The sequence below is a fragment of the Pseudonaja textilis genome, chromosome 1, assembly GCF_049901715.1.
Source record: "Pseudonaja textilis isolate UNSWEBS1 chromosome 1, rPseTex1.2, whole genome shotgun sequence".
NCBI lineage: Eukaryota > Metazoa > Chordata > Lepidosauria > Squamata > Elapidae > Pseudonaja > Pseudonaja textilis.
In genome coordinates, this window is record NC_141990.1 from 207,094,105 (window position 1) to 207,115,358 (window position 21,254).

At 38.4% G+C, this 21,254-nt stretch overlaps 1 protein-coding gene across 15 annotated transcripts in view; it reads right to left on the bottom strand.

The window, feature by feature from the left end:
• R3HDM1 (R3H domain containing 1) overlaps nt 1-21,254 on the bottom strand; it is a 63,852-nt gene that overhangs the window by 7,955 nt on the left and 34,643 nt on the right. For 7 of the 15 annotated variants that reach the window (XM_026714615.2, XM_026714614.2, XM_026714613.2 and 4 more), the window contains 8 exons: nt 20,578-20,832; nt 19,754-19,908; nt 19,256-19,357; nt 17,964-18,236; nt 16,699-16,822; nt 10,175-10,329; nt 9,726-9,874; nt 3,538-3,641 (listed from right to left, as the gene is read on the bottom strand). In XM_026714615.2, coding sequence (XP_026570400.1) covers nt 3,538-3,641; nt 9,726-9,874; nt 10,175-10,329; nt 16,699-16,822; nt 17,964-18,236; nt 19,256-19,357; nt 19,754-19,908; nt 20,578-20,832 — 1,317 coding nt within the window. The remainder of the gene's footprint in view (nt 1-3,537; nt 3,642-9,725; nt 9,875-10,174; nt 10,330-16,698; nt 16,823-17,963; nt 18,237-19,255; nt 19,358-19,753; nt 19,909-20,577; nt 20,833-21,254) is intronic. The other 8 variants (XM_026714616.2, XM_087920321.1, XM_087920319.1 and 5 more) reach the window with 3 other exon arrangements.

Below are 21,254 nucleotides of genomic sequence, written 5' to 3' on the forward strand. Positions count from 1 at the left end.
GAGACCCTATACAAATTGCTATAATCATTTGTAGCTGATCTAGTGCACCTGATTCTAATTTTAGGGACTTGAGGTAGTGATAAATGTAGGGGTATGCTTACTTTTTTCACATTCATAATTTGCATGGATGTTTACTTACATTTCCCAATGGACTACTAAATGTAAGTGGTACAGTACATGAGATTTGTTATATTCTTCCCCCATTTATTAACCATACTGTTGAAATGAAGATCAAATATCTGTGCGATCAAAAACTTTTAAGAGTGTATGTCCATGATGGCAAACTTATGGCAAACATGCCACAGGTGGCACACAGAGCCACTTGTGCCAGCATGCGAGCCTCAGGCAAACTTACTTCACTGCACATGTGTGCGCCTCACAGCTGATTTTTCGGCCTCCCAGAGGCTTGAGGAAAGCCTTTGCAAGCCGAAAAATAGGCCCGTTTTGTCACTTCCTGTATTTCCGGAAATACCAGAAGTGACGAAACGGGCCCATTTTTCGCCCTGCAAAGCCTGCAGAAGTTTTCCTCAAGCCTCTGGGAGACTGAAAATCAGCTGGGAGGCACAGTGCAGGTAAGGGGCAGGGGAGATTGCGCGTGCATGCACAGGGGGTGGGGTGGGGCACGTGCATTGCCTTCTGGGTGCTGGCACACGATTTGTGCGCACACAATTTTTGGCACAGGAGCCCCAAAAGGTTAGCCACCACTGGTGTATTTGTTTTCATATGATTATATTTAACAATTGGTATATTTTAATTATCCACTGTAGAAAACTTGAATAAACTTTAAAGTCTATGATAACTGAATTCTTGTCCAATTTACTTGCATATTTTTTTAAAAATTTGATTTGAGAGTCCCCAAAACAGATTTTTAAATTAATGTTTAATTTAATTAAATCAACAAACTTAAAAAAAAAAGGCCTGCCTTTGGTAGAAGTTTGAGCTCTCGTGAATGCAAATAACACGGAAATAGCCCAATACTTTGGGCCTTCTGCCATGGGAAGGACTGTAGGACTCCACTTTATCATGATTTTGTTAATTAGAGGTGGAGGAAGACAAGGCGTTTATCTGATTCTTCTCCTTCTCTCTCTCCCTCCCTCCCTCCCTCCCCCCCTCTCACACACACACACACACACTTCTTGAAAAATTGCTTTACAGAACTGAACAACTGAAAAGATAGCTCAAAAAAAATTACCACTGCTGGAGCTCAAACACTTCTACCAAATGGGACGCCTTTTGTTTTTAAGACTGTTTATTTAATTACAAGTTAATTTAAAAATCTGTTCTTGGGACTCTCATACAGCATCAAATTAAAAAAAGTATTCAAGTAAATTAAGGAAGAATTAAATTATCATAAGCTCCAAACGATAGGTAAATTTATTCAAGTTTTCCACAGTGGATAATTGAAATATACTAATTATTAAATATAGTCATATGAAAACACATACACTCTTGAAATGTTTAAGTTTCTGATCACACAGATATTTGATCTCCATTTCAACAAAATGGTTAATAAAGGGGGGAAGAATATAACAAATATCATGCACTGCACTATTTACCTTTAGTGGTCCACTGGGAAATTTAAGTAAACATCAATGCAAATTATGCATGTGGAAAAAGTAACCATACAGCTACATTTTGTCACTAGCTCAAATCCCTAAGATGAGAATCAGGTACACTAGAACAGCTACAAATGACTACAGCATTTGCCTAGACTGGTATAGTGTTTCCTGCTTGAGCAGGAGGTTGTATTAGAAGATCACCAAGGTCCTTCCAGCTCTGTTATTCTGTTATTGTTAGGGAGGATCTGGAAGAAATCTGTCTTGATTGAAACTGCAGGCATTTAGTTTGATTTGCTGTTTGCTGTTGAAGTGTGGTATCACCAAACCTAGATTGAAAAAGCTTTCTGAGGTCTTGCTTTTGCATTGTCCTAATTATTTATATGCAGTGGCTCAGTGGCGGTTCGAATCCCTAGTGCTGTGTAATGGAGTGAGCTCCCGTTACTTGTCCCAGCTTCTGCCAACCTAGCAGTTCGAAAGCATGTACAAATGCAAGCAGAAAAATAGGGACCACTTTGGTGGGAAGGTAACAGCATTCCATGGCCTTTGGTGCTTAGTCATGCTGGCCATATGACCACGGAGACGTCTTCAGACAGTGCTGGCTCTTTGACTTTGTAACGGAGATGAGCACTGCCCCTAGAGCTGGAAACGACTAGCATGTATGTGTGAGGGGAACCTTTACCATTGCTAACAATTTATGCTTTAGCTTCACGGTTAGTGCCTTCAAACTGTGGGCAGGTTTTAGCTCATCTAATATTGAATCATCTGCTCTCTTTGTTTCAGATACTATCCGTAGATGGCCATTTCACCACCTTTTGTTCTGGAAAAAAAAGGGTTTTCAAGCCCTGTTCTCTCTGCCTTCTCCAAGCCTTTTGTTCCAAAAACTCTACAGTCAATTATACTGACAAATTCCCTGACACTCACAAGAAGCTTTTTTTTTTTGTATGCAGGAATAGATGTGATACTTTTGTATCATGTACTTAAAATTAAGCAAATGTTAAGCCAAGTACAGTATTTAAAGCCATTACATCTCATTTATCGGTAGATTTATATCCTGTGTTTATTTTGTACATCTCAACTTAACATACTGTATTTTTCAGAGTATAAGACTCATTTTTCCATCCCCAAAGATGGGTGGAAATGTCTGTGCGTCTTATATAATGAATGTTGCCAAAGCCCCATCACCTGCCAGCCCCTACCCTTTGGCCTCTGCCTCCCAGCAATTTGCCTCCTTGCAACAAACAGCAAGTTTCAGCTTCAGCAGTCTGATCAACACAAACAGCTGATGGTTGGCTGGATTGGCATCCCGACAACCAGCTGTTTCAGGCTGCAGGGATCTGCCTATTGATACCTCTGCGTGCCAAGTTTTCAGCCTCTGAATTCTGTTTTTGGCCTCCGTGTGCCCCATTTTCTGCCCGTTCTGATCCCGATTCCACTGGAATGGTTGGAAAATGGGGTGCGCTAAGGCAAAAAATGGAATGCAGAGGCTGAAAATGGGACAAGCGGAGGCGGTAATAGGCTATGGCAATCCCTGCAGCCTGAATTGGGAGGCTGATCCAACCGACAGTCAGCTGCTTGTGCTAATTAGGCTGTGCTGAAGCTGATCAGGGTGTTCGCTGCAAGAAGGCAAATTGCTGGGAGGCAGAGGCAGAGGCAGATTTTTTTTTCTTGTTTTCCTCCCCAAAAGCTAGGTGCGTCTTATACTTCGGAGCATCTTATACTCTGAAAAATAATGTCCCCCATTTTACCCCAGGAACCCAGCGAGACAGGCTGGATTGAGACTGAGCAACAAGCCTCCTTTCAGACCTAAGGGGAGGACCAGAATTCAGTTTCTAATGCAACACCTGAATCCCTGCATCCAAATGAGTCTCTTCTAATTCTTTGCCATAATGCACTGGTACAAAAATGATCTTTTTTTAAAAAAAAAAATCTAATTATGTGAAGAAGAATGGACTAATTTGTTAGTGTTCTATTTTCACACCTGCACACTGTTGTCCTTGGAGCTGTTGGGAATTACAAGGTGATGTTGTTCTAGGAAACTGTATTTGCTCTGACCCTGGAGGTTGAAGATATGCCACTGAAGAGCTGCAGCAGATTGGAAGGGGGGCGGGGCGGGAGGAAGAAAGAACAATAGAAGCATATTAAATCCTCACATTCATTTCATCCATAATGCTTTAAATTGATGAAAGTTGCAAGCTTAATTGGGATTTACACAAAAGCAGACTTCATGCATTCCAGAAATTAAAATTAATGGTTGTATGGTTCCTCATGACCTTCTTTTCTTATAAAATAGTAAATGTCAATAATAGATTGTCTAGCTTAATTTTCTTTCGGTCTCTAAGGAAACAGATGAGCAAGTAAAATTTGTTTTCAACCTAAGGCTGAGAATATGTTCTGAGTTATTTCTCTTTCCTAAATTAACAGGTATTTGATTATTTTATAATTAAACAGGTTATAGAAAGGATAAGATTATCTTTAGATTGTATCTTAATAAATTTTAAATGAATACAACATTAGACTTAACAGCTACTTAACTAGACAGATAGAAAGACACACAGACAGGCAGAACTGCTTTTTTTCTTTTTCTAACTTTTCTGTGCATTATTCAAATAGTGACTTTTGTAAAGGTGACAAAGCTTTAAAGACTCTATATCACAGTGAGTTGTTAAATGATAATAATAATCATAACCAGTGTAAGGCATACAAATATCAAGGTAATCCTAAATACTGAAAAACAAACAATACAGAAATATCCAGTAGGCAAGAATGATTATAATCCCACTGAAAGTTTATGTTTGGATCACAATGACTTCAGACTGTTTTATTCTTCTCCTGCAGAAGAACCAAGGTAAGTTAGCATTACATTTCCCTGCCCCCCCACAACCCTTTGTATTGTGCCAGTGGTGGGATTCAAAAATTTTTTTTACTACCGGTTCTGTGGCTTGGTGGGCATGGCCATGTGACTGGGTGGGTGTGGCTTTTTTTTTTTTTTTGCTTTTTTGCCACCCCCACCCGTTTTTGGGAGCTTGGTGTTTTTGTTCTCCTAAGGCTCCTCTGAGGCTCAGGAAGAAAAAAAAAAAACAGAGCATCTCTCCAAGCTCCATTTTGGGAGCTTCCTAGCCTGAGAGAAGCCTCTGGGAGTGGCCATTTTTGCTCCCCTAAGGCTCCTCCGGGGCTCTGGAAGGCAAAAAATGGAAGGGGGGGAGGGCTGAGCTCCTCCCTCCCTTTTTTGCCTTCCTGGGCCTCAGCAAGGGGAATTCCGGCACAGCTGATCTTATCTACAGCTGATTGTTGGGAGGGAAAAAAAAAAAGAAATACCTCAGGCGAATGTCAGTCGGATGGGTAAACAAGCATCGGGCAGGAGGGCGACCAGATCGGGGGCATGGCCAGCCAGAACTTACTACCGGTTCGGCGACCCACGCCAAATTCTTGCTACCGGTTCGCCCGATCCGGTGCGAACCGGTTGAATACCACCACTGTATTGTGCCTCCTTTTCCTTCTGAACTATTCTATTCAATTTGTTTTTCAACACTTATTGCCATATCTCCATTTGCACAGTACCACAGAACACTGTTCCTTAAAATATTCTAATAAATCCAGCCATTTGAAATTTAAATTTATTTAAGTTAAATTATTTAAATTTATTTAAATACATTCAGACATTCAGAATCTCCGTTTTTATATGGAAGTTACTTCCATGTCAATAAGGAAAGAGAACGTCAGAGTACCAGCCAGATCAGGGAATAGATACTGTAAGGACTTCTAGAACTCTTTATTATGATAGAAGATCATTATAAAACTTTAAAAAAATCACACAGAATCAAAGCAGTCTTATTTTTATTTTCTTTTTCATGTTTCTTTCTTTCCCACAACTAAGTTTGTCTTTGTATTATTTCATAATGGTTCTGCCAATGGTCCTTGCATTATTACTTCCAACATTTTCTCTGAATTTCTGTACAAGAAACAATTACCCCCTCCTAGCCTCAGTATTACACTACATGCTGGTTCAGAAATGTACCTGATGACCTTTTCTAGGGGCCAGTCTTGCCCCAAGACAGCTTAATAAATGAAAATTGCCACCCTAGCCTTGATCTCCAGGTAATACATAATCCAAGATACCATTTTGTCATTAGAGAGTCTTTCATTAGTATCAGTGAAATCAATATATTTTAAAACAGAAAACCAAGGGATTATCTACAGAATAGGGCAAGGAAGTGATTTCATGAAAACAAAATAACAGGTAATTAATAATAAAAGATACATTTTGTTTGAGTCACATATAGATTAAAATCTCAAATGCAGGCTGCAATCTTAAATGTACTCTTAAGTTCCTCTGAACGCAAGTCGAACTGGTATATACAGATGTTTTGATACTACCGGTTTGGACTGGTTCTATAGAACTGGTTATGATTCTGCGCAGTTCGGAGAACTGGCAAATCATGCTCCTGACTGGCCCTGGCCCTCCCTGCCTGCCCCTCTCCTCCCCGCCCAGTCAGTCCTTATCGCGTGCATGTCCGATATTGCTGACTGCGTTCTCCCCCTCCCAGTCACTCCTTAAGGTATTTCTTCTCCCCCCGACGATCAGCTGTTCCTACGATCAAATGTGCTGGGATTCCCCTCGCTGTCTTACCGCTTTGCCCAGGAGGCTTCTGAGGCCCAGGAAGGCAAAAAATGGAGGATGTGTGTGCAGCACATAACACCTGCCCCCCCTCCATTTTTTGCCTTCCTAGGCCCCAGGAAAGCCTTCTGGGAGCAAAAACGCCTCCCTAGGAGGCTTCCCTTGAGGCCCAGAAGGGCCAAAACCCTGGGGGTGTTGCTAAAAAAAAAAGGCCATGCCCACACAGTCACATGGCCATGCCCAATTAGCCAGGCCCAACTAGCCATGCCAACAGAACCGGTTGTTAAAAAATTTGAATCCCACCCCTTCTACATCTGTCTTCCCATTTTCTCCTGATAGAGCTGCAATTCTAGCTGTCCAAATTACAACCTTCTACATGATGGCACAAAGGAAATAATGCAGTCAATAATAAAATTTAATTTTGTCAAAGATATTGAATAAGCTGCACCTAATTGCAATCTAGATCTATATTTGCTATATGCTGTACAAATCAAGCACATTTTTTCTTCCTAATATTTTCCTACAAGTGGAGGGTCTACTTTTTTTCCTGATTAATCAAGATTTGATCCAATGCTTGTGACATGAACTGACCAATCAGCTTGTTGCCCAAGCCTGACATCCGGGTCTAAGAGAGTGATTGGGCCCAAAGTCACCCTGTGCTGAGAGAGAGAGAGAGACTGACTTAAAGTCAGCCAGCTGGCTTTCATACTTAAAGCAGGACTAGAATTATTAAATATTAATTATTAAAAATTAGGATTAGGAATTTCTCAGAGGATAGATATTCTCACCATCCATCCAACTAACCCTGTTCTGCAATACTTGTTATGAGATTAAGAGCACATTCATCAGTAATTTATAGTTAAACTCAACCACAGAAGTAAATTTTCCATAATTATTTCATTATTAAAAATTAGTGAGTACACCTATGTTAAGGAAGAGGAATGAAGTCAATGTGCTCTCAATATTTATGCAGGAATATGTACTGGTCAGAGCTGCCATCTTCTTGTTTCAGCCCTGGGTTTGCATTGATGCCAGTCTGCTATGAATTACGGTGGCGGGGGGAGCACTGGGAGTGGGGAAGACAGGAAACAGAACCCATCCTAGGAGCAGGCTACAAACATCAAAAGAGCAGGGGAAGAATGGAATGTGGCCATGCATCAAAGAGGTGCCAAACCTCATAACGTCCACCAAAACACCTACTTTAAATTTTACTGGAGCTGACCAGGGAGGAGGGCTTGGACAAGGGGAGGAATAACTTAGGGGTACTTTGCATGGGAATTCTCAGATCTAGCTTTGCTAAGCTGTAGCCACTTGGCATCCATAAACATATACTTGGAGTTGAAGGTCTTTCCTTAATAGATGACAGAGCTGGGACAGACCTGACATAATCACTCTTTTAGGCTTGTTGGCATATCTGGAGTTTGAGAGCATGCTTTCAGCATTGTCATGAAATGTCAAGAACATGGAGTATTACAGCGATCTACCCTAACATTAAATGTACTGAGGATATGTCCTGCCATTCTTTATCACTCTTGTCTTTTTTTTTTCTTCTGGCAGTTGAGTGTAATTCTTAACATCACTCCACTAACCACTATTCTTTTAAAATTTTAAAGTATGTCCATGGGTTCCACAGAGATCAGAAGCAGTCCTGGAAGTTAAGATGATGCTTTGCAATGTACAGTTTCCTATTTATTTATATTATGAAACCGAAAAACAAAAATTCCTCAGCATCCAGTGCCTTTTCCTAATTTGAGCAGCAGGGGGCAAATAATATTGAATAGCTGATATCTAGATGCTGAGTGCATTGACTGTTTTGCATCAGAATCCGCCCTCCCCTGAAAATAACTTTTTTTTTTTAACGATGACAGAACTGTTTATTCACATTCCCAAAGAACAAAAATACCCATCTCTCAGTCACATAGAACAGAAATAGGAACCTTCTGCAGATTCCAGAAATATGCTTAAGAACAAAGTACAACCTCACACATATTCTTATAACAGGGATTAAAAAAACTTGCAACAGTAACCCAGAATTCTTTCAATGCTTGCTTTAGAAATGACTTTCTGTCCATACATTGTTTGGCCTTATATCTGAATTGCCTAACTTATGGCTCTGCAAATACAACAGAATCTTAGCCCAAGAACGAACTCTGCCTTAATATGCATTTTTACTGAGATGGGGAACAAGCCAGAAATCCCAACTGAGGTGCCATATAATATAAACCTAGACAGATTTCTTGTTTTATTTAGCCGTTCCATTAACATGGAAAGTAAAATGGAAGCAACTGGGAGGAACACCAGCATGTTTGTTTGCTCGTGGTAAATAGCTTGCGAATTAAGCTAATGCGAGGAGGAGGAGGAGGAGATGGCATAATTCCCATATCCTGCACAGTATTTTTTTCTTCTCAAGCCATAGCTCATTATTTGCACCATATTCCACTTTTCTTCCTTCTGTATAGCTTTACAAATTCCCAATGTAGTTTTCTTTGGCTTGAGAGAAGCGCTATCTCACAGCAATATCCAAAATATCGCAGGCAGCTGCGCCTCCCTTCTACTCCCTGACATTAGCTGATTTAATTATACTGTGATCCTTCTGTAGCACTCCACCCCCCCAATTGTGGGGGAAAGATCACATTCACCTGCTTGGCAGTGCAGTTCACCAGTTTATTTTTCCTCAACAGTAGAGAAACTTAACATATTACCTTAGGTTATTTTGGGCATCCACTGAGAAATAGGGCAGAACCTCATGTATTATATATAAAGAAGAGCAACAGTCAAGGTCGTTATACTGTGGAGAAGGTGAGCTTTTAAAAATAAATAAGAGCACGCATCCACTGAGGAGCGCATGGGGAGCTGATAGCAATATCACCAGAAGGAGTCTAAGGATTTTATGAAACAAAAGAGATGCATTTCAACCAACAGAGGAGGCTTAATGCCCTTGTTCTGCTGATAATTTTTGCAAAAATCTCAAAATGTTTTTCCCCCCCCCTTTTGGTGATACAGCTTTTCAGCTTCCATGCATGCCTCATACAGGTAAGGGTAGAACAGATTCGTAATTTCTCATCCCAGAAGGGAAGGAAGAAGCACAACACAAATTAGCTGGACATGGACCAATAGTATTACATGAAACATGAGAACTCAAATCAGATGCTATAGTGTAAAATACGGAATTTAACCTCCACGCATAAAAAGGAGCTCGTTCTATGATTAAACATTTATACAGGGAGAAAATGTTTCTGCAAACTAAAAACCCACTCCATCCCATTCTGTTATTTCCAAAAATTAAGCAGGCACAATCAAAACTTCTGCTTATTTTCCTGCTCCCTAAAGATATCCTTTCTGAAGAAACGGTGACATGAAACAATGATTTAGTCTACACAGACATTAAAAGACCCAGGACTAAATAATATCACGTTATTCAAATTCAACTGAATGAATTTGGGTTTGTAAGTTATTGATTCTGTTTTTCCTCGTGGCTTCTTTGATCACAATCTTTTATTAAAAAACAACCTCCCACTAAAATCTAATTTAAAATCTTAAATTACACTCACCTTAAATTATTCTGCTGTCCAGATGGAATGACACTATAGTAAACGGGCATTCCTGATGTGGGGAGTCCTTGGTTTGACTGACTGGGAATAACCACTGGCTGCTGATATGTTTGTTGGGACAGTCCTTGGGAAACTGGAGCCATGGAGACCTAAGAATTATAGTATGCTAGCATTACCAAGAATAAACAGAAATGTACATGATGGCAGATTATTCATGCAAAAGAAATATACAAGGCAACCAAAGAATAGTGAAGGGTAGTATCCACAAAAGTCTAAAAATCCAGCAGCTATGACGACCCACTATAGATTACATGTGGACAGCCACAAATGGTGAATTTTCATCTGAATAGAATAATCTCTTTCAATTTCAGAACTAGAAAAAAGGACAAAAAGGTTCTGAGAACTGTATTCAGCATAGCTACTTATATTTTAATGCTATTACGGCTTACTTGATAAGATGGCAGAGGAGGATATGGAACAAGTACTCCTTGAATCTGATTTCCAATGTTGTTGGGTTGGCCTCCAACAAGATTTTGGTTTTGCGACTGCTGGACACCAACTAAACCCTGGTAGTTTTGCTGCTGGTTAGGCATAACTTGGTAACCTGCAAGAATACAAATATTTAAAATAAGGATTGACAGGGTAACAAGAGTATTCTTTAAATATAACGACATCAGTTTTTCTATGGATTACTTCAAAAGAAAGCCACATACAAAAACAGAGATAATTTATGACTCAAGTAATATTTGTATGATAATGATCAAAATCTTAGTTGTGGTTTATTGTGAATGACTAACTACAAGCTCACATTCGTAACCAATTAATCTGCCTACCAGCCTGATGTAGACGTATAAACATTTCATGATAGAGAGATGCTATACATCATGTAGCCACAGCTATCTCTCTCTATATTTTTAGCTAGGAACATTGTGTTACGTTTTATCTGTAGAATCCTGTTTTCTGAAGAAATAAATTGAATTTAGCTCTATTTTATTAAAGTTCCTTTTCCCCATTTAAGATAACTGGTGCCATCTTGGAGTTTGCTTGGAACATCTCTTCTTATATTTCATTTTTTAGTCTACTCATTTGTACTGTCTTGTGGATTTTCTGTTAGGTTTGTGACCCTGTTCAAGGTCGGTCACTCACTCACTCACTCACTCACTCACTCACTCACTCACTCACTCACTCACTCTACCTACCTGAGGTGGTTTGCATTTTAATATTTGAAGTTTTTAAATGTATATATTTTATTTATATTTTAAAATAAACTTTCATTTTGCTTCTCTCAGGTGACATTATCTCTGGTGTGGATGGCCTTACTCACTAGTTATATACCTATAAAGTACATGGACATGAGATCAAATGATAAAGCTTATTTCCTTTTTAGAAATGTATATCTCTTAATTGCCAGAAAGGTAGCACTGGTTGTGACAGTCCTATCTCACACACTAGACCCAGGGGAAGGATGCCATGCGAAGGTCTCTGGAAGACAGATTGTGGCAGCAACTGCTAAGCCATTAACACAAAGCAGGTGGTCAAACCAGAGTGTAAAGGACTTCCAACACATAATACCCACAACATTTTTCAGATAAATGCATTTGTATTTTATTTTCACAAAGACAACTAGATCGAGGCTAAACTTATTTGCTGAACAGCAGTCAACATGCAACTTTATGTTCTAATTGTGCCTGATAAATAGAAATAATTATCAACTTTAGCTTCATTAAACCATAATTTGTTAGTTCTGATTCATGGCACAATATAACAGTGCTTGTGTATATGTACATTTATGTGCTTGTCTGTCCTAAGTTAAATCATTTTTCTAAGACTTGAAACAGCCCTAAACATACAAAAAGTATGAATATATTTTACAGTTTAGGCTTTCCTCCCCTTCTTCTAATTGTTTTTCAGAATTGTAGTGGGAAGCCTCTTCAGCAAATCTGAAAATTTTCAAATTCTTATTGACGTTATTTAAAAGGCAGTCTCCAATTTAAGAAAACATCACGTTATATAAATACATCATATTTCTTGAGGCAGAATTGAACAGACTTGATTTTCTGAATTGTTTAACCAGGGTTTCTTGATCTTGGTAGCTTTCAAATAGCTTAGCTGACTGGGGAAACTTAGGAGTTGAAGTCCACACATCAGAAAGCTGCCAAGGTTGACCTAAAAAGACTGAGTAGATGATCAAACTTAGGCACCTGTTTCATTCTGAGAATGAGTTCTTCATCGAAGTCAAAGAAAAAAAACCACAGCTACTAAGATGGAAGACCATTGTTTTATTATTAAGTGGAACATGTTTTAGAAAAAAAGGAATCATTTTTTCCAGAAAATTATTCACAGGCCACTTGCCAGTCAAACATCCAACCTACTACAGTTCATGTAAAGGAACAACATAACTTATTATGAAGATTAAGCCAAGTATAAGTTGGAAGCAGAAAGCTCTCTTGTGAAGGGAAAGAGGATTCCTTCCCAATAGACAACCTCTGAATTTTCTGGCAGTCAGTCAAAGTTTATAACAATCCTAATTGTAATAAAGGTAATAGAAAGGGTGCAGGGAGAGGGAGAATAAGGGCAATTTGACATTGGGTTAAGCTGTTGAGGGGAATGTTTCCCTTTTAAAAAAAAAATCTACTACCCAACATTTACTTTCATTTTGCCAAAAGGAACAAAGATGGTATTGGAAGAGAGCAGAGTCTTACTTTTCATTCTCATCACCAGAAATGTTCAATAGAAAAATCATGCTTTGAAAGGTTTTTAATCTTTGGTTCCTGAATAAGGGACTGACCTAGGGTACCTGGCCTTTTTTCATTACTAATTCCTCTCCTATCAAATTATCTCTTCTTCTCACACCTCTCCCTCCTTCCCTCCCCTGCTCCCTCCTTCGTGTTTCTGTGAATAAAAGGGTACTTTTATGTGAGAAGAATATTTGATATGAACAAATGGAGACCAATTAATTCTGTAAATGTATCCCACAGAATTTATTTATTTGTTTGTTTATACAATTTATTGGTTGTTCATCTTACTGCAAGGTAACTCTGGATGGTTTACAATCATAGGTATAAATATAGTAAATATTCTAAAAACATAAATAAGTTAAAAAAGCCAAACTCTATGCCAGGAGTTGGACACAACTGAATGGATATCATCAATGTTGTATCTTGTTTTACAAGCAACTTTTTCACTTCCCAATATAACTTGCAGCTGTGGTTCTTCCTGATGGGTCTCCTATTCCAGTTACTAAAGCCAGTCTGATCTTGCATAAGATTTTTGTAATCAATAAAGGTCATCCACTTCCTAAAATCAGGTTTCCTCTCCCTCTTTTTAAATAAACTACATGCTGGAATGCATTTGGCAGCCCAAAAGACCAGTGCACCCCAACCCTTTGAGCACCACGGACTGGTTCCATGGAGAAAGGTTTTTTCAGTGGATCAGGGCGGGCGTGGTTTTGTGTGCTGCCTGCATTCCGTGGATGGGATTTTCATTTATTTGCACGGACCACTTGCTGGCATGCTACAGACTGACACCAGTCCACAGACTGGGGGTTAGGGACCTCTGCAATAGACTATGCAAAATAAAACGTAAGATTATTCTTGGGGTACAGATTGCAAACAACATGTAATGGATGCGTGCACTGAAGTTGCCGAGTTCTGCTAGTTGTGCTATTTCTGTTTCTCAGGGACTGCAGTGTAGCTGCGAAAGCTATTCTGAGTCTTCTGGCACTTTCGTACTGGTGAGGTAAAAAATCAATTTTCCATGCTGAGAGAAGAACTAAGACAATATAAATTGACTGCTAACATATTTCGCCCCTGGGTTCCAAAGCACCTTGCTATTTTTAGCTGCACTCTTCCTCCTCAGCATTCCAAGTGGCAAGAAAGAAACACAGCATTCAGCAGGAAAAGAAAGAGAAAGAGCATCTGCTGAGACAGATGGTTATATTTTGCAGCCAGGCTATTAAAGAGTGGTTAAAAACTGATTCTCAGAGATAACAAAGAATGAACAGTAGTTCGTGAGTTTTCCTCAAGTAATAAAACTGTTCCCAGTATCCAAACCCGCATATTATACATATACATATCTGTTGGAACGAGGCACGGCCTCCGTTAAAGCAATTAAAATTTCAATTGTGGCAGGAGTCTAAAAAACAAAAGAACGCAGGGCAAATAAAACATACCACATAAAAACAAACACTTGTCTAAAATATTCCTGCTCTAGACATTACTTTCCTGATACATTGGAGTATCTGAGGGCCGAGGATGCAGATCAGTCTATTTTTTTTAAAGTGGGAGAAAACAATGCAATCCTTGATAAGAAAGTCACAACTGCAGACAGATACACCTGCAACCCCTTTATAAAGGAAGCCAGGAAGCAGCTGAAAAAGAGACCGGTTCACTGTGAGATATGTAACCCTCTCAGACAGTGTTACGGCCCCGAATCCAACAGCTCACGATAAAACCAATCTATTTTACAAGGGCTGTTTGTTGCAGAGACACAGAATTGTGCTTGGAGTAGAGGTGGTTTTTTTAATCACTGACTGGACTGATTATAATGCATTTTTCAATCTGGTGATGTAACTGTTTATCCTTCTTACAACAAATGTTCAATAACAACAGTTCAAATGTAATTTTTTAAAACAATTTTTTAATAGAACCATATATTTCAATTAGCATCTTTTCAAACTGGTTTTGCATATTTCATACTCAGAATTGCCCTTCCCACTGCCTTGAAATTTAACGTTTAACCTAATTCAAACCAGATCTCCTTTGGTTAGTTTCCATCTATCTTTATCTATGTATTATCTGAATTCATAATTAAGATCGAAAACTGAGCACCCTTCTGAGGGAAATGGATGGTTAAGAAATATGAAAAACAAACAAACAAATAAATAATAAAATAAATAAATTTCCCACAAGTTTCTGATTTGTGCTTAAGGTGCAGGATACATGAACTTTTTCACCAAATGTTGCCATTATTTCAGCATTTGCATCTTGAACACAATCTCACTCCAACCTTTTTGGTTAAAACACTTCCCCAAAGCAGGTACAGATTAGTGATATCTGCATGATTCATGCAACAGGCAATACAGAATATTGAACCAAGCGGTAAATATTTAAGCCCGGTAACCTACTATATAGTTGTGTTTCATCAAGAGTAACATCCAGGGCGAATGAAAAAATGTATCAGAAACCACACAGGAATTTTAATTTCTATAAATATACATTCTCATTAGCTACCAGTACTTCATGACTGACGGGGAAAGGGAGAAGTATATATAGAAATAAATAAACATTAGAATACAAACTAAGGACCCGAGTCTAGCTCAAACCTGATTTGTTCAAATTAAACAAAAAGCACTTGAAACCGCAAGACACTGTCTCACACACACAAAAGAGGTAATCACTCTAAGCATTTCCAAAAATAAATTCTGCAAACAAAAGCGAACAATGTAGACAATCAAATAATTTATGTCATTCATTGTTAAATAACTCCAAAAAAAGCAACTGAATTAGTTACCTTGATATTAGTGTCAGGGTTACTACTGAAATGTACGACAGATTTCAAAGGCACGATTTTACTTTAGCTTTAATTTTATAATTTCATAAATGTATTAAAACACCTTATCACCAAGGAAATGCTCTATAAATGGACTTCTTTTAAAACACATAAGCTGAATTATTTCAGATTAATTTCTGCTGAGGATGCAAAGTTAATAAAATTCATTTTTATTGAAATTTATACAGTGCTTTCCAGGTCTCAAGTCCAGATAATTGCTGCAATGATTTAACAGGCTCAGCAAAGAGCAAGGGATCCTTCTTCAGTTTTAGTGTAAAACTGTAAAAGAACCAATTACTGTATGTTTTCCAGTAGTCATCCTGCTGGTTTTAACCATAATGAAAAACAAATGTCCATGTTGGTGAATGCAGGTACAAGACCTGATCACATCTGAAGAGATAAATCAAGGCAACCATTTCTTTTGGGATAACAGTTTTATACTTTGGCCCATGTATTTGAACAAAAGCATCTAAAGTATTTATTCTAATTTATCTGTCTAGGAAAAACATAGAAAGAATGAATAATGTCTTCAGAAAAGTATTTATAAAAGAAGGAAAGGCAAACCGATGCCAGATTTTCTGGATTGCAACTGACATCCAAGACAATAATAAGGAAAGAACAGAAGCTGTAGATCAAACAACCCAGCCTCTTTAAAGCTTAGTTTCTGAGGCAAGGCAAAACATTTTGCTTCAGAAATATTATACCAGAAAGTACGAGTTTCATGTAGATTTTAACTGAGATTTCTCCCCCTCCCCAATTATTATACACAGCTCAGTATAGATTGTTCTTGTATTTCGGGCATACAAAAACTAAATCATGCTGGAATACAAACCTTCTTAGCTATAAAAGTCAATCCGTAACAGCATTCATGATTCAAATAAAAGCAGAAAAAATACAGGAGAGGCAATAAGCAGAATTAGCTTTGCATGATTTATACAGAAGACAAAGTCCAGCCACTAACCTCCCAACAAACAATAAAAAAAATTCTTCCAAAAATCACACCATCAAGAACGTAAGATCTATCTCACTCCTTCAAGATCAGGTAAATTTAGTTTATAAAATTGATGAAGAGAACAAAATGCTAAACTACGGTTTACTTGTTTGATAAGAAAAACATATTTATTTCACTCTGGCCTCTTGTTGGAAATTATTTACAAACAAGGTTGAGCAAATACACTCCTGATTTTTTTTTTGTTTGTTTGATTTTCCAAGCAACTAATTATCCTTTCGAATTCTGCCTCTTAGGATTTACTAAACTCGGCCTATTTAAAAGATGCATTCCTATCAGTAGGAAGAATTTTGGTCACTTCAAACACAAAAATGTTTTTGCCCCCTCTATAAAATACTTCACGTTACTTCTTCCTCACCTAGTCACGTGAAAGCTTCAAAGGTACAAGAAGTAAGGGGAGAAAGCACCACAAACCTGTCTGTTGAGCAGGCTGTGGCAGTGGCTGGTTTTGCTGTGTGTTGTAATGAACTGACGTAACTGGACGATATTGTTGACTGGAGTGTGGATACTGGCCTGGAGCACAGTAACAGGCTGGCATCTTGAAAAAAAAAAGAATTGTAGGGTTTATATACAGGAGACCCATACCTGTTTCTAAATCAGACATGTATAGTTGCTGAATGTAGGCAGGTCAAAAGAACCACAAAACACCTTGGAAAAGAATAAACCCAAACTTAGCAAAAGGTAATGCAAGGATGCTCTTTAAATGCTAAAAAACAAAAAAGCCACCTTCCCAAAATGGCTACATATGCATTACAGTAGAAAAGATAAAAGTATCACAATTTGTCAGTGAGATATTAAAACTATTATCATATTATCATATAGAAAATTCTTAAATAAATCTCATAATCTCTAATAACAAGGCACTTCTTTCTCAGAACAATACTGCAAATAGATAAAAACAACAGTCGATCTGCCATGAAATCATTATTTCATTAATGACTCAGTGATTTAATTGCTACAAGCATATAGTTCTTTTAAGAGTAGAACTGCGAGTACAGTTCAATGTGTGTCAAGTTCTAATTTGTTAGTTTTAAACTTCTATAACTAAACGAAGAAGCAATACATATTGACAGCAAAGTCATAGAGCCTGTCTACAGTAATTTATTCCGTGACCATTTCTATAGATATCTATACAATAGGTGCAAGGTACAGGAATCATATGAAGTTGGTACTAAAATACATACCTTGGCTACTAATTGCTACTGGGCACAGATTAAGATGCCTGTCCTGACCTGAGAACTCTAAAGGACTGAGGCCTGATTTTCTGCCAGGCTGCCTCTCACATTATAAACCTGGCCAGCTACTCAGATCAGTACAATATGGTCTTCTGAAGATGCCCACATTGCCAGACACTCAAGTGCTGGATACTTCGAAAAGAGTCTTCTTCGTATTTTCAGGCTACAGATATGCTCGCTAAGAATTATTTACTAAACACTAAGTAATATGGAAAAAAAACATAACTGGTTTTAATTTCTATTGCATCCAATTATCCTTTATTTCATGTATTTTTAAAATCGTTGTAAACTGCCCTGAGTGCTGCAATCAACAACAACAAAAAAGAAACAACCCCAAACCCTGTATGTGCTAGGAGCACACAAAATTGCAGGAATACCAGTTCTACACTGAGTTCTACAAGCATGTAACAGAACATGCTGATGATATTTGAAAAATCTTGATACCTGTGGCATTGGTTGCTGCATATATCCCTGTTGCTGAAGAACTTGCTGGTTAACAGGGTGGCTGGATCCACTGTAGTTAGGAGTAGGTTGGCCAGGTGGTGGTGGCGGCGGCGGCGGTGGTGGCGGTGGGGCTGTTGCTATGATAAAACCAGATTGCTGTGGTGGTGGGAGGACCACGGTAGACTGGAACATGTTGGCATGAGGATCAGCAGCTTCTCCAGATGGCTGACGGGAGAGACTCATATGGCTAAGTTGGGGTCCTAGGTTGTCTTGCTGAAATAAGTAAAAGAGTAACCAAAGGCATCCTTAAGATAATGAATGTAGAAGTTGTTTAACACCAAGGCAAAGCAAGGAATCACAGGGTTTAATTATGGAGTACTATTAAGCTATCCTGCCAAAAAACTATCTTGGAAGGAAACACACAACCCTGCTATTGAACACAGGAGAGAATTACAGAGCTAAGAATCTAAAAATAGCCCTACTGCATCTGAACAAAGACTTAAGATGGCAGTACGGAATTATGTTTGCCCCAAAGATCAATCACTGTCTTATTGGACAACCATAAACATGACACAAAGTTTAGAACTCTTTCCCATTCTATTTTCCAGTGACTGGTAGGGAAAAGCATAGCCCCGTAAGGCTAACAGGACACCTGCCTTGAATAGTAGCTTTATCGTTAGGAATTTGTCTAAAGTGCCATTAAAATCCATTTAAATTAAAAGCTGTATTTGCCTACCTAGCTTCTGTTAAAATATCAAGCAAACAGCAAAAATGGCAACCAAGGGTGTTGGTGTATGGAGAACCTACCTTGAGACATGGATTAGATGTCTATAAATCTGAGAAATGCAGCTACGCTGCAAAACTAAAAAAAACCAAAACATTTCTGGCACTCATCAAACATTAAAGCCCTGACAGAAAGCTTTCACTGCCATGGAAAATGAGATACCTTAGAAGAGAAAGATATAGAAGGGAAAAGAAAGAAGGGTATTTATATGAAACAAATTCAAAGGTGTACTGAATACTGACAGGCTGCAAAGGGTAATATCAGCAAGCATATTTTTTATATCAGGGAACCAATTGGTTTTTAAAAAAAATATCTTTCAGATAAACTAGTAGGCAGACCAGCCTTATTCTTTCCTCTCAACTCTCTCTTGGTGCTCCTGCCAATAATGGGATTACCTTTTGAGGCTACAGCCAGTCAATATTTACATTTCACATGCAGACTTCATATATTCTTCTAGCCTAGCAGAGAATCTGTCATGCAGAGAAAAGATGAGTAGAAGATAATATACCACAGTATATTGCTGGGTAGATGAGACTGGCAGGAGCGGGGGTGGATAAGTGACTGTGGAGTACTGAACAGGCTGTGAAGAAGGCTGAAGAGGTCGGATAGGCTGAAGGAGTAATAGTTGAACATACAGCGTTAGCAACTGAGTAAGAGGAAATGAAAGTAGGAATATTTCTTTAGTGTAAAATAAAAGTTTTTTTTTTAAAAAAAACACACACACACAAGAGGTCTTCAATATAAATCGTACAAATAAATTTTAACACAAGGCTCCAATTACAGTGAATCAATCAATCAAACACTGGTTCAGCTATCAGCGGGAGAAGATGACAGCAATGTAAGATGGCGAGCTTACAATAACCTAAACACACGCCAATCAAACACTCAATGGCTTTAAGAAAATGTATCTTCCTTCCCCAACACTTAACCCGTACGTGATAAAAAAAAATAAGCAACTATTTGTTTAATCAGTTATCGACCGAACATTCGTATTTGAACTTAGCACCTGTGAGAGGATGTGATTGGTTGCTGGCTGCTGCTGAGGTGGTATGGGAGGTGGCGGCGGCTGAGGAGGTCCAGGCACTTGGTTTCTAATTGGTTGTTGAGGCATTGGAGGATTATACACAACTGGAGTGCCATCTGGGTTAATGAATGGCTGACCTACAGGATAATTGTAAAAAAAAAAAAAGAAAAGAAAAGAAGTAATTATAGCAAAAGGCAGCTTGCTAGCAAAATATAAATTAGCTAGTATTTTACTATATTACAGGTTACACATTATGAGAATATCAAACAAGTCTAAGTCTTATCTGGCTTGCTTATTTATTTGTTTGTTTCATGATTTATTTATCTGTAGCACAATTATATTATAAACTGTCTTATTCCCACATTGCTTCTTTTAGTGGATGAATCTGCAGCATAATGTAGACAACAAGAAGAAAACAGTACAAGAGGAAAAAAGAAAAGAAAAAGAAAAGAAAGCCATATAAATTATAAGCCAAATGTAATACTTTCTAATTCTGCTAGTTTTCAATTTTAAACATTGGATGCAAAAGAAATTAAAATAAAAGATTCCACTGAAAGCAGTTTATAGATCCCCCCCCCAAAAAAAAGTAAAAAAAGAAAAAGAAAACATCACTGCATATCTATTCTGGGGAGGATTAAAATGCATACATCTTCCAAAAGAAAGAGAGAAAGAATATTAGGGAGCAGAGGGTTAATGGTTAATGGAAACACTACACATTTCTAAAACATTGTCAAATTAGCAATTTGAGACAGAGACACACAGGGAGAGAAAGACAGATAAATTGACACCCACAACTGGATACCAACCTGTTTGAGGGTTGATCAGAATACTTCCAGGTGGTATGCCTGCCGCTTCCAAGGGAAGCAAAAAGAAGCTACCGCTAGAAGGCGCCACTTGCCCACTTATGCCACCATCAAAGGAAAGAGAACTACTAGTGCTGATAGTTGGATAGACGGCAGATGTGCCATGAGAAGGCTGGCTGAGAGCTGTGACTGGAAGAGGTTGCTGGGTGTGAGAAAGAGAACCCGTGGATGACCCTACACTACTAGAAGACTCTGAACCTAGGAAAGGAGTAATGAGAAATGGATTTTACCTAGAGACAGAGTAATAGCATTCACATTTAAATAGGCAGGTTGCTATCTAAAGTTATCCATGTAACTCCCAAGCCTGAAGTACCAACCTACTTTCCCCCAAACCCCACTGAAGCTTCTCCAGGTTAGATTCCCATTTACTCCAAATGTCACACAATGAGGGAGGAACTAATGACCACTGAACTTTGCCTTCAAGCCATGCAAATGGGAGTAAAGCAGGATGGCAACAATCTTATTATCACCAATAATTACAGCAAGTATCTATTCAACGAAGTATCAGGTTGAGATGTTGTGGGCAACTGAAGTGTAAAGTGGTATTCAAAGGACCCATCTATAAATACATACAAAGCTGATGAAAATTTGGATCTGTAGAATTTTAACATGCTAGTGTT